The sequence below is a fragment of the Oryx dammah genome, unplaced genomic scaffold, assembly GCF_014754425.2.
Source record: "Oryx dammah isolate SB20612 unplaced genomic scaffold, SCBI_Odam_1.1 HiC_scaffold_18, whole genome shotgun sequence".
NCBI classification, from domain to species: Eukaryota; Metazoa; Chordata; class Mammalia; order Artiodactyla; family Bovidae; genus Oryx; species Oryx dammah.
In genome coordinates this window covers 117971460-117983412 of record NW_024070202.1, presented here as the reverse complement: position 1 = coordinate 117983412, position 11953 = coordinate 117971460, and the positions used below count along the sequence as shown (strand labels likewise).

The 11953-nt window shown below is 44.9% G+C and overlaps 1 protein-coding gene across 3 annotated transcripts in view; it reads left to right on the top strand.

Moving 5' to 3' along the window:
* Window positions 1-8619, top strand: part of LMBR1 (limb development membrane protein 1) — a 133007-nt gene extending 124388 nt beyond the window's left edge. For all 3 annotated transcript variants that reach the window (XM_040260208.1, XM_040260209.1, XM_040260210.1), the window contains 2 exons: window positions 3410-3571; window positions 6743-8619. In XM_040260208.1, the coding sequence (XP_040116142.1) occupies window positions 3410-3571; window positions 6743-6828 (248 nt within the window). In that variant the 3' untranslated portion in view covers window positions 6829-8619. The remainder of the gene's footprint in view (window positions 1-3409; window positions 3572-6742) is intronic.
* The last annotated feature ends 3334 nt before the right edge of the window (window positions 8620-11953 follow it).

Here is an 11953-nt window from a genome sequence, read left to right as displayed (position 1 = left end):
CAGCCTGAGTACCCATGAAAAGATGAATGGATAGAGATGTGGTGTGCGCACGCACACACACACACACACACGAATACTACTCAGGCGTAAAAGACTAACATATTGCCGTTTGTGACAACATGGGTAGACCTAGAGGGTATTATGCTTGATAAAATAGGTCAGAGAATGACAAATACTGTGTGATTTCACTTACATAGGAACTCTAGAAGACAAAAATGAACAGCGAAAGAGAATCAGAGTTACAGATACAGAGAGCAGACAGGTGGTTTCCGGGGCTAGGTGGTGAGTGGAAGAAGGAAATAGGTGCAGGAGATGAGATGTGCAAAATTCACAGGATCTCAAATGTACAATGTGGGGAATACAGTCAATAACTAGATGGTGATCATTTTGGAATGTACAGAAATAGCAAATCACAGTGTCACGTCGTGGGAACTTACATAGTGATTTAAGTCGATTACACTTCAAAAGCAAACTCCTAGGAGGAAAGATCAGATTTGTGGTTGCCAGAGGCAGGAGGTAGAGGAGGGGGAATTGGATGAAGGTCATCCACAGGTACAAATGTCCAGTTATGAGATGAATCGTAGGAACGTGATGTGCAACATGACAAATATAATTATTTGCTGTGTGTTGTATGGGAAAGTTGTTAAGGGAGTAAATCCTAAGAGTTTTCATCAGATGGAAAAAAATTTTGAAACTTTTAAAATTTTGTATCTGTTGGAGGTGATGAGTGTTCACTGATCTTAATAATCATTTCATGGTGTATGTGAGTTAAAACATGCTGTACATGTTAAACTTATGCAGTGATATGTAAATTATATTTCAATAAAACTGGAAAAGAAATAAGTACATTTTACAGTTTAATTATTACTGTGACAAAATCCTCAGACATTTTAGAAAAGTGTTTATTTAAGACTTCTTTTTGTCTATTAGAAGATTTTCAGAATTGAAGAGCTTTGTGGTACTTAGCTGATACTATATTTCTAAAACATTAAATTCTGAACAACAGCGTCTTCTGGAACTTGCTCCTATAATCTCTGATGTTTCATCTGAAGCCTCAGTGCCTCCATAGTAGCACCAGGCTTCCGGGTTTCTGTCTGAGGCCAACCTGAGGTGTCTTTGGCCAGAGCCTCTAACAAGAGGGGTTGCTCTTCTCCTCATGTTTCCCACTGGGTCTTGACCTGACTCTCCAGATATCAGGGTGAGCCCACTGAGAAGTTCTAGTGAAAGCACCTTTCTGTTGTTCATAATGTACCTTCCAGTCTGACTGTGTGAATTCTCACTTAGTGCCCCTGGCTTCCCTCTCATGGGGTACGTGACACAGAGCAAGTTCTGGGTGATGCTGAATTACTAGTTTCCATGTAGCAGAGGTTTCCAAAGTGGAGTTGGTTTCCCCATGCATTCACAAAGTAAGTCATTGGGCTGTGTGGAGAAGCTATCAGAACTTGTATTTATTTTTATTGCTATAATTTTTTAAGCCTTAATTTTGTGTATAAAATAATATATAGGTCAGTGAGTATATAGTTTACAAATAAAATACACATGTAATGGGTATACATACTCATTTTATTTTTGCTAATGGTGGTGTGTGATCAAACCTTTTTGAGACTAGATCAGACTCGTATAGAGCATCTGGGCGAGGGCTTTTATCCTGGGGTTTGTCCGCTGCTCTGTACATGCCCTTCATGCCGTGCACAGCTGTGTGTGCACGCGTGTGTGTCCCTCAGCGGATGCTCAGGAGTCTTGGGCTCTGAAGATCGCAGATGCTTATCTGGGATCCCCAGGCCGTGAAACCACTGAAGTGTGTTCTGGGAGGACTGTGTCTTATTTACAGATAACTCCCTAGGTTAGATTAAGTGAAACTTCATTTGAAAAACAATACATATAATTAGACACATGTTCCTTTTAACAAAGTCTCAGTAAGTCTTCACTCAGAGAAACTGCCGCCGGATCGTTGCTGTGACCCCGTGGTGTGACCTACGCCACACGTGCTCCTAGGGTCTGGGTCCCTTCTGCCTTCTTTGAAACAGCATGTTGTTGTATGTTTCTGTTAATCCTGTATTTCCTTAAACTACTTTGGCAGATTATTGTCTCTCAGATTCAGATACGTTGGCCCGGGATACATGTGGCCACACAAGGCCTGCTTTTTGATGCCTGCTATTTCTCTGTCATCTGCACGAGCTGCTTTCACAGAGTGTCCAGATAGGAGGTGATAGGATTGCATTGAGTGGGGGTGAGAGTTAAGTTTGAGAGTTAGCTGATGAGGTGACGTTGAGTTTAGTCAAAGTTGTTCTTGAAATTCTTAGGCCACCCACAAAATGAAAGGTGCATGATTTTGGATATACAAGTCCTTAGTGGTTAAAATTTTATAGGCCGTGATTAGCTCTCCAGTTTCTTCCTTAAAGAACATCACTAGTCCCGTCATCTCTCACTTGACTGACCATTTGAATGCTGGTTTTATTTATTTACCTTCCAATAGTCAGAAAAATCCTTCCATATGCAAACTTTCCAAGAAGTATTGAGCCTAGGGCACGTGCTCATTGAATAGAATGACTATTCAGCCTTTTTTAAAAAATAAGACTTGTTTTTTACATGTTACAGGTGCATTTCAGTGGTGACGCCTGTATAATACAGCTGCACTGTGGTTCTAGCGTACACAGCACCGTTACACTGCGTTTCAGCCTTGGCCATTTGTTCACAAGACTGTAGCATCCAATTCACATATGCAGGGTGTGTTTTCTTCCCCTTGGAAAGGAACCACTCCATTTGTTTACTTGTTAAGTAGGAAGTTTTAAGTATGTGCAAGGCATTGCTCTGGGTTCTGGGATCATAGGGCTAAAAACAACAGAGTCCCTATTCTTATAATTCTAGGGGAAAGTAGGCAGTAAATGAACCACAAAGGAAAAGAAACATTCAGATAGTGTGTGCCTTGAAGAAACATTTCCAGGGTGGAGGACCTTGGCAGGTCAGCGCTTCAGGGTAGAGGAGACAGGGGGCCTCTTGGAGGAGGTGGCATGTGGGCAGGGCCCTGCAGGGAGGTGGGACGAGAGTTGGTGCAGGAGGGGGTTTGTCGGTGTCTCTTCCACACAACCCTCATTCTGTTTCGGGGAACGGGCCGCACCCAGCTTCCACACAGGAGCAGCACGGCGGGTTTCTTGTGGACCCGGGGAAATGCTGAGCGAATGGCCCGTTGCAACTTCGCTGCTCGCCACCGCCAGAGACTGACGAGGACAGCTGCTTAGGCTGACTGGGGTTGGCCGCAGGGTCATGACTGTGGTAGCCCAGGATTCCCACTGACAGAAATGAGGAAGGCCATGGAATTCGATCTGATTTGTCCTTTATCTTGGTAAATATAATTTATATAAATATATTGTACCTGATTTATTAAGGGCTATTTTATTTATTTTAACAGGAATCACCAGATTTGATCTGCTTGGAGACTTTGGAAGGTTTAATTGGCTGGGAAATTTCTATATTGTGTTATCCTACAATCTGCTGTTTGCTATTGTGACCACATTGTGTCTGGTCAGAAAATTCACCTCTGCTGTGCGAGAAGAGCTTTTCAAGGCCCTAGGTAATCCTGAGGTTTATGGGTACTTTTTCTCTCTTTCTACTTTTTAATAATTTTAACTTTTCAGCCAATTTTAAGTCTTCACCTGTTCATTTTCCAAATGTGTGACCTTCGAGGTCACATTCCTGACCCACTGCTTATTGGTTATATACTTGTATAAGGTTTCATTAAGCTTCATCTTTCTCATCTATAAAACAGTGATAATATCATCTTCAGAACTGCTGTGAATATTAACTAAAACAGTTCTCGTCAGGACCTAAGGGAAGTTCTGATGCCCGTGAGAGCTCAGGGAGCAGTAGCTCTCTTATGATGATGAGGGCAGTGGTGGTGAACTGAGGGTGAGGTGCAAGGCTTACATTCTGGTAATGAGGCCTCTTACTGTTTTTTAGTTTAAGATTTTTTTTGAGAATTGGATTTTGTAAGTTTCAGGCTGACCCACAATTACAATTCTCTTTATAAGTCAGATAATAATTCGGAGTAAAAGCATTAGTGTTTGGCATTAATAAGAGAGAGGGCATTTGTTACGTATTCCATGAGTCATATGCATTGAGACATATGCATTGAGCCAGTATTAAAAACTCATAGATTTGGCTAAGCTATAAAAGGTACAGATGTCACCCATGACCGTATTTTTCACGCTTGCTTCAACATTAGTGATAAGCATATTTCAGGCTTTGTATTTTGGGAATACCAGGACAATATAAACTGTCTTGTTTTTAAACCTTCTTGGGTTTAGGGTGTGTAATTTTATAAAAGAGGGGAAAGGTAGTGATTTATTGTTAGAAAGTCCTGACATGAGCTCATTTGCCTGAATTGACCCCCGTGTGAACGCTCATACTCCATGTGCCTTTGTGGCGGTGAGCTATTGCAGAACGCAACGTACCGGTGGTGCCTTGAGGTCCTGTTCACACGTACAGGGATGTTTACACAACCCAAGCTTTCCAATCCTGATGCTTGACAGGATGACCATTGGGAAGGAAAAAGGACTTCAGATTATCTACTCATGTCTGTTTTACTGTGAATTTACCCTAGGAGAGTGACTGATGAAATACTGGGCAGAAAGGGAAGAGTTATATCTCATTTCAGCTGAAGCCCCAGACACCTTGGGGATTTTAATGCCCAGATTCCATAATGCTGGTCAGATTAAAATCTAAAGATGAAGTGGGAATCAAACAGTCCTCTTAGCCGGATGTTTAGAGGTATAAGTTCATGTTTTAGCTTGTTGTATCATATTTTAGCTTGTTGTAGCATCAGCAATATTAGTTACCCATAATCTTAGATAAATTCCTACTTATCATTCACTAAAATGAGATGGTGATGAATAAATTGCAGTAAATTTAGCATTTGAGTAGAGTGTTTTGGATGTCATCTTGCTAAAGAAGTCTTTATTAAAGTAGTAAGATATAATTTAACCTAAGGTAAAGCTTGTGTATGTTGCATTGCTCTTTGACCATAAGAGGCAGTGGTGTTATCAAGAGTTGTGTAGAACATCTAATAGACACTTTCCTAATGCTTTCTGTTACTCTTTGGAGTGCTCTAAGGAGGCAATGCTTGATAGCTAGAAAAAGATCCTCATTAAGTGTGTATAATGTGTGAATGATCTGAAATCTTAATATGATTTCACTGAGAATCATAATTTGATCAGAAAATATAAAATTTAACCATCTCCTTTTTTTTTTCTTCTTTTGTGTGTTGGGCGTGGTGTGGGAGGGCTTTTTCCTCTGCTGCTGTGGGTTGAGAATCACAGAGTCTTTCTTATAGAGCCTCTGGCACAGGGCAGCCACTGGGAATTCAGGTGCCGTGATGGTGGAGCCGGTGATGATTTCTACAGAAGAGAGACACTGTAGTTTTTCCGAATAGATAACCTGTGCCCCCCACCCCAGGTTTGAGAAGTAGCTCATCAGAATCACGGCCCCTGAAGGGGCTGAGTCTCCGTGACAGTCGACCACCTGGTGGCCGGGCGCCTGCCCGCCCCCACAGCCAGCCTGTGTCAGCGCAGCGCCCTGTGTCCATGTCCAGCTGGGCTGTAGGCGCCCTTTGTCACTCAGTGGCTCGGCCACTCCTGAAACCAGAACTGTGTGTGTGTGTGTGCGTCTGTGTGCGTCTGTGTACGTGTGCGTGCATGTGTGTCTGTGTGTGTGTCTGTGTCTGTGTGCATGTGTGTGCGCGCGTGTGTTTCTGACTGACTTATATTTTCCTTCCCAGTCATCCATCATAGACAGGCTCAATTTCACTTTTTTTCCATGAAGATGTGCAGGTGATAGAAATTTAAAAATTCGGCATGTTGTGTTGGCTTGGGAGAGGTATTAAATTGTATATCAAGTTAGCTAGAAAACTACCTGAAATTTTAGGGGGAAGAGTCATCCAAGTATATTTTTATAAATGTCTGAGCCTCATGAAAATCGTTCCCTGGAAACCTTTTCCATGGATGTGCCGCTTATGTGTTCTTAAATATCTTTATGCTTCATTTTGTTAAAGTGCTCAGAGCTTCAGTACCAGTTAAGCTCTTAAAAATCCCTGCCTTTTCTGCCCAGGAAGGCACAGTACTGCTCAGGGTGCCGGGTACCCCGCTGAGTAATCGCCGTGTGATAGAGGGGAGGAGCGCAACTCACGAGGCAGGGATAATCGTGTACTCTGTGTTCAGGTTGCTTTGTCCTTCCCTTCTTCTTGGTAATATTCTCCATTGCTTTTCTTTTTACTTGCACGCTTAATGTCTTAGTGTGTTTTTCCCTGCATTTTCCTGTGAGTGTGTATCTATGAATGTATTTTAAAACAAAAATGGGATCATCCTTGTTTCAGGGTATTCCCCAACAAGGGCACTTGAGGATGGGGATAAGCTTGCGGGAGCAGTTTCATTAGAAGTTGCTCCTGGGGCCGAGGTGGAGGGTGGGGCGGGGTGGGGGCTGTGTGGAGGGCAGGGGCTCTGCCCTCAGCGGAGGAAGCTGAGCCGGGCCTGTGGGAGGCTGGGTGAGGGGATGGCTCCTGCATGAGGGGAGGCTTGGCTTCCCGCCGGGCAGCTGTCTTCAGCAGAGGCCCTGGGCGCTGCCAGTGGGGCACAGAGCCCTTTCTTGCTGCCGGGAGTGGGCCACGCGGCAGTCTCCTCAGGAGCACCTCATGTTCTGCCCAGCCTCTCAGCAGTGCGCTAATTCTTACGTTTCCTTCATTTTTCTGCAGGGCTTCATAAACTGCACTTATCAGATACACCAAGGGATTCAGACACAGCAAAGCCTTCTGCAAATGGGCATCAGAAAGCACTGTGAGGCCGCAGCGCCACTCTGCAGTCGAGAGCAAGCATTCCACACTCGTGACGTTCTCGCCAGCCTGGCCGTCTCGCTGGCCGTGGTCCACGTGTCAGGCCTGGGCCTGCCCGTGTCCCCGTCTTCACAATTTGAGGGAGTGGCTGCCGCAGGTGTCTCCTCTTTGTTTGCCTTTGGGTGGACCTTGTCACTTCCGGCCAAGCGCAGGCTCCTCTAGGCAGCGCATCTTCTGGGGGACATGCTTGCTTGCTTCAGCTGTGCAGCCATGAGAATGTGAGAAAAGGCAACTTTGGGGCTTTCTAAGGATTCGTTTAAATCTCATTATATAGTCCATTCAAAGTGTAGACACCTCCATGAAAGGAATCCTTCCTCAGTCCTCAGATGGGCAGTTTCTGCAAAAACATGGAAATTGATGGGTGTTATGGCAGTGGCTGCTTTGAAACTGTAATGGTTGCAAATGACAGTTTCTACTTCCTGCAAGAAAAAAATGAAAGCATAGTTCTGACTAATGTTACCTAATATTGACTGGAATTTGAGTTAAGGGAAAAATACAAAACTCTTCTAAACCTGAGCCTTGGTAGAATGCCACAGGAATCCGTCTGCTGTCCAGTGTAATAAGCTATGGAAGGATATATTATGTCATCATACTTTCTGACAGTTTATGTGTAAATAATTCAATATTACCTCTCACAACATAGTTGCCAGTGTTGAATACACTTGTAACTTAGATTTTGCCTTATAGGCTGTATGTACACTCAGTTTTTTTTAAACATTTTTTTCAGGAATCCCGTAATTCCCTGTGCTCCTGTGTCCGTTATGGAACCGTAAATCCTCTGTGGTAGAAACCCCTTCTTTCGCCTTCAGTCACTTCTGCACATGCCAAGTTAAACCTCAGACTTACAAAAGTGATCATTTAATGCCAGAACACACAGGATCGGCCAACATTTGTGGTGTCAGGACAGTTCAGCAGTGTATCATGACCTCACGCTCATTCAGTTATTAAATTGTAAATAGTTACGGGGACAGGTTCTTGACCTCAAGTCCACTGAGTAAAAACTATGCCGTGATACTCTGTGTCACCCTCCGCTAGGTCAGAGCACCAGAAATTGTGCATGCAGGAGGAGGAGGCGGGCCCCTCACACACAGCTCATATCACGAGGCCTCCATCACCGCGGGCGCCCACGTGCACTGTGCGAATGGCAGTAGAGTCTGTGTTCAGATAAAAGTAAAAGAATAGTTTTCTCAAATTGTTGAATTTAAAGGTTTTGGGGAGAGAAATTTATGAAAAATAGGCTGTATATATTTGACATAAAAAATTTCCACTAAGAAGCAAAATTATAAGAAAAAGTAATCTCAGCTCCATGTGTATACTTCTGAATTTTACCTCTCCATTTCCTTCTGAGTTTCTCTTGTTAAAATGCAGCTTAGTTTTAAAACAAAAGAACACTTTGCGATTCTAAATGACCCTCAGTGAATACAAGCAGTCTAGTGTGGGTGAATTTCTCAGCATAAGATCCACATACTGAGAAAAATTTATAGAAAATGGCTTTCTTCAGTTTTACTGGTGATTATACCTATTTAAGCATTAGTTAGAGGTTTTGATTTTTACTGAAACTTGGCTTGCCTCGAGCAGACCAGGTCAAGGGGAGAAGAGAAAAAAGTTCCTTTAAATGAAAGAATATCACTTTTAACTTACACCAGTTTCAGGGCACACATCCAGAAGAGCTTCTGGGTATTTGTAAGATGTCTGAAAATTTTTGACTAAAGTATTAAACTTTTCAACGTCTGTATCAACTCTTTGCTCATCTGAAAGTTTCTTTCCATTAGAGGACTTAACCCAGGTTTGGATCGGTAAGGAGTGAAATGTATAGTGGATTTTTCAAGCTCTCATTGGGTGCTTCTTCATTGCTGTGTGGAATAGAGGGATGGTTTTAAACCTTGGGTCTCAGACGTGTTCTGTGTGAGCAAATACAGGTTGTTACATCCTCCGTCTGCTCGTAATGACGACCACTTGAGACTGCAGATAGCCCGTGTATTCCCGGTCACGTCCGCAACCTCGTTCCTGAGTGAGATGCTCATTCTAATCGCAGGCGCTTCTCTTGGACACACGCTGGAGGCAGGTGTGTGGTCCTGTGCTGGGAGGGGGGGTTCGGGCAGCATGTGGAGCCGGGCCGCAGCCAGGAGCGCCGTGGCTGGGGGCGGCACCACGAGGCCTCAGGCCGGAGGGCCCCGCACCACAGATGCCCAGACTGCCCTGCTCCTGAGCGGGCGGGGTGCATCAGTGACAGGTTTAATAAGGCTCCACTCACATTTTCTCAGTTCTGGGAACCAGTGTAAAGGGGCAGTGGGCACTGCTGTTCTCCTCATTCCTGGTTCTGTGGTATTTAAATATACTGGTTACACACTTTACACACACAGCATTTGTAATGATCTTCACTGATTTTCCAAGGTGTTTCTTAGGTTTAAAATTTATTTAGCTTTATGTACATTCTCTATGAAAACGAACCTGCTGTAAATGTGAGACTTGATGTGAAGACTCTGTGCATGCACACGTTAGCAGCTTCTGTGCCACGCTGAGGGGTGGGCAGCAGGTGAGAACGAAACCTCACTGGTGGTTGTCACTTGGGTGCGTCTGAGGTGCAGACACACCTGACCTGGGGTGGTGGCTTCCGCCCGGCTTCGCTGGGGCGCAGGTGGCCCCCGGTGGCCCCAGCGGTCAGCTTGTTTGCCCACAGCACGGCGTGCGGCGTGCCCCTTGGCGGCGCTCGGTGTTGTCAGCGCAGTTTAGTGTCCTGAGTGTAGGAAGGCAGGGCTTGCGATGTGGATCCGTGCAGTCCTGACCACTGACGCTCTTAAAAACTGGTATGCTGTTACTTTGAAGATAGTTTTGGATGCACTGGCAAATGGTGTTTGTTTACAGAATCTTTTGTTCACAGATTGTCAGTCTTGTTTGTCTCTATGAGATTACTTTTAGTGTGACTTTCTCAGAAATTAAAGTTTTACAAAAAGTGACTTCATATTTTGGTTTACAAGTACTCAAATATTTGTGTTTTTGTTTTTTATCTTAAAATACCCTCGTGGCTAAACTTAAGGGTACAGGTTGCGTTCATTTCTGTCTTACGAAGGGCAGTAGTTGTTCTGGTGGAACGGTAAGTAGAGAAAGAAGTGGATGTTTTGTGTCCTTTTGGTTGGGGAGTTTTTGGTAGGTCAGTTTCTTGCAACCTAAAGTGATTGAAATCATGTATGTTATGTTATTTATCTGACTTACTTAGATACGATTTCTCTGATTTTTTCCACTGAAGGACTGAGCCACATACCTGACTGTGGTCTGGGCAGCTTAATCCGGGGTCTTTGGAAGGCAAATGCCCTTAGCATCTGGTTCATTCACTGACAGAAGCCTCTCTGGTAGTGACTTTCAGACTTCTGACCACAGTAAGAAATCCAGTTTACAGCGCAACACACACACGTGTATGCGTACAAGCAAAATCTAAGAAAATAGTCACACACTGCTTTTACTGTGTGTGACGCATGCTGCCGTTTTCTGTCCTGTGTTTTTTTTTTTTTTTTTTTTTGTATATATATATTTTTAATTAGATAGAAACCACTAAGTCATTTCCTGGCTGAAAGAATGATGAACACAAGGAATTGTTTTGGCTTTTGAACATTGTTCAGGTAAAATCCACTATCGCAGATACCTCTGAAGTGAAAAGATTGAGTATGAAAATTATTTGTTGCCCTGCAAAGAATGGCATTAAAGTCAGTAGAAACTGCTGACTCTAAAACGTGGATTATAAAGTTCAAAACTAAGTGATCCTTAGGTGTAGAAGGAGCAGTGCTGGGAGCTCATTTTCAAGAGAAGTTACTTACAGTCTTTGTAATTCATTAGGAAACTTGTTTTCAAGTTCAAGTGTAATCAGATAGGCACTTCAGACAGCCCAGTCACTGTGGGTGTGACTTTGGTGTGTGCTCTTCCCGGCATGTGAAGAAGCCCGCTTCTCACGAGCAGGGTCACGGGAGCCGGGCAGACACCGCTGCTGTGCTCTTCCCTGAGGACCAGAGGCAGCGAAGGGCCAGGGAGTCTGAACGCGGGGGCCTGGCGCCCACACGTTGGCTGTGGGTCTGAGGAGGAGAGCTGTATCAGCTCCGCAAAGTACAGTATTCTATGACACGAGTCATACTAAGACAGTATTCTGCTCTTGCTTTGAAAAGCTGCTGTTTTAAAAGAACGGCCTGCCTGCAGACTGGGGCACCGAGCGTCAGGACTGGGGTGCCCCTGCAGCCAGCGTGCTGACTCGTGGCCTCCTGAGGCCTGCAGTCTCCCTGTGCCGGCTCAGCAGTGGGCGTGAGGCTGAGGCGACAGGTCAGCCGCCAGTGCCGGGCCTGGCCCTCCCTGGCCGCACCTGCACTCTCCCCTCCTGCCTCTACTTCTCAGCAGCGAACCACTTCTTTGCTCTTTCTAGTCCTCACCGTGGCATCTCATCAGGCCTTGAAGTTAGGGGGTAAAGTCAGGAGGCAGGTACAGAGTCCTTGCTGTCAGCAGCCCGAGACCTGGGGGCAGGGGAGCTGCCCCCCTCCGCTCCAGAACTCGGGGGCCCAGGCACAGGGAGGTGAGGACGTGGCCTGGGGACACGCCAGTGAGCTGTAGCACTGGCTGTGAGCGCAGGTCCACGTCGCTGCCGCCTCCCCTCTGCCTGCTCCAAGGGTTCTGATTTCCCAGTGACTCCAGTCGGGTGGTTCGGAATTTTCCAACACTTAGATGTCGAGTCAAGCATTTGAACACTGCCTTCTTGTCTCAGGTGCAGAAGGGCGGCATGGCCTCAGAAACTCAAGCCGACTTAGTTCTGTCTCGATTACGCAGATAGCATGAGTAGGTATCTAAGATGTCATTTTAAGATGAGACCAGTTTTATGCATATAGCTTGCAAAGAGACTTACTGGTTTAAATTGGTAATAACAGCAGTAATAGCAGTAGGCACTTAAGTAGTGCTTCCCTATGGCAAGTATTGTTCTAAGCATTTTATAGGTGTTTTTAAAAATACTTGCCCACCTAATACAAAAGATGCTGATGCTGGGAAAGGAGAGGGGGCGGCAGAGGATGTGATGGCTGGACGGCGTCACCAAGTCGATGG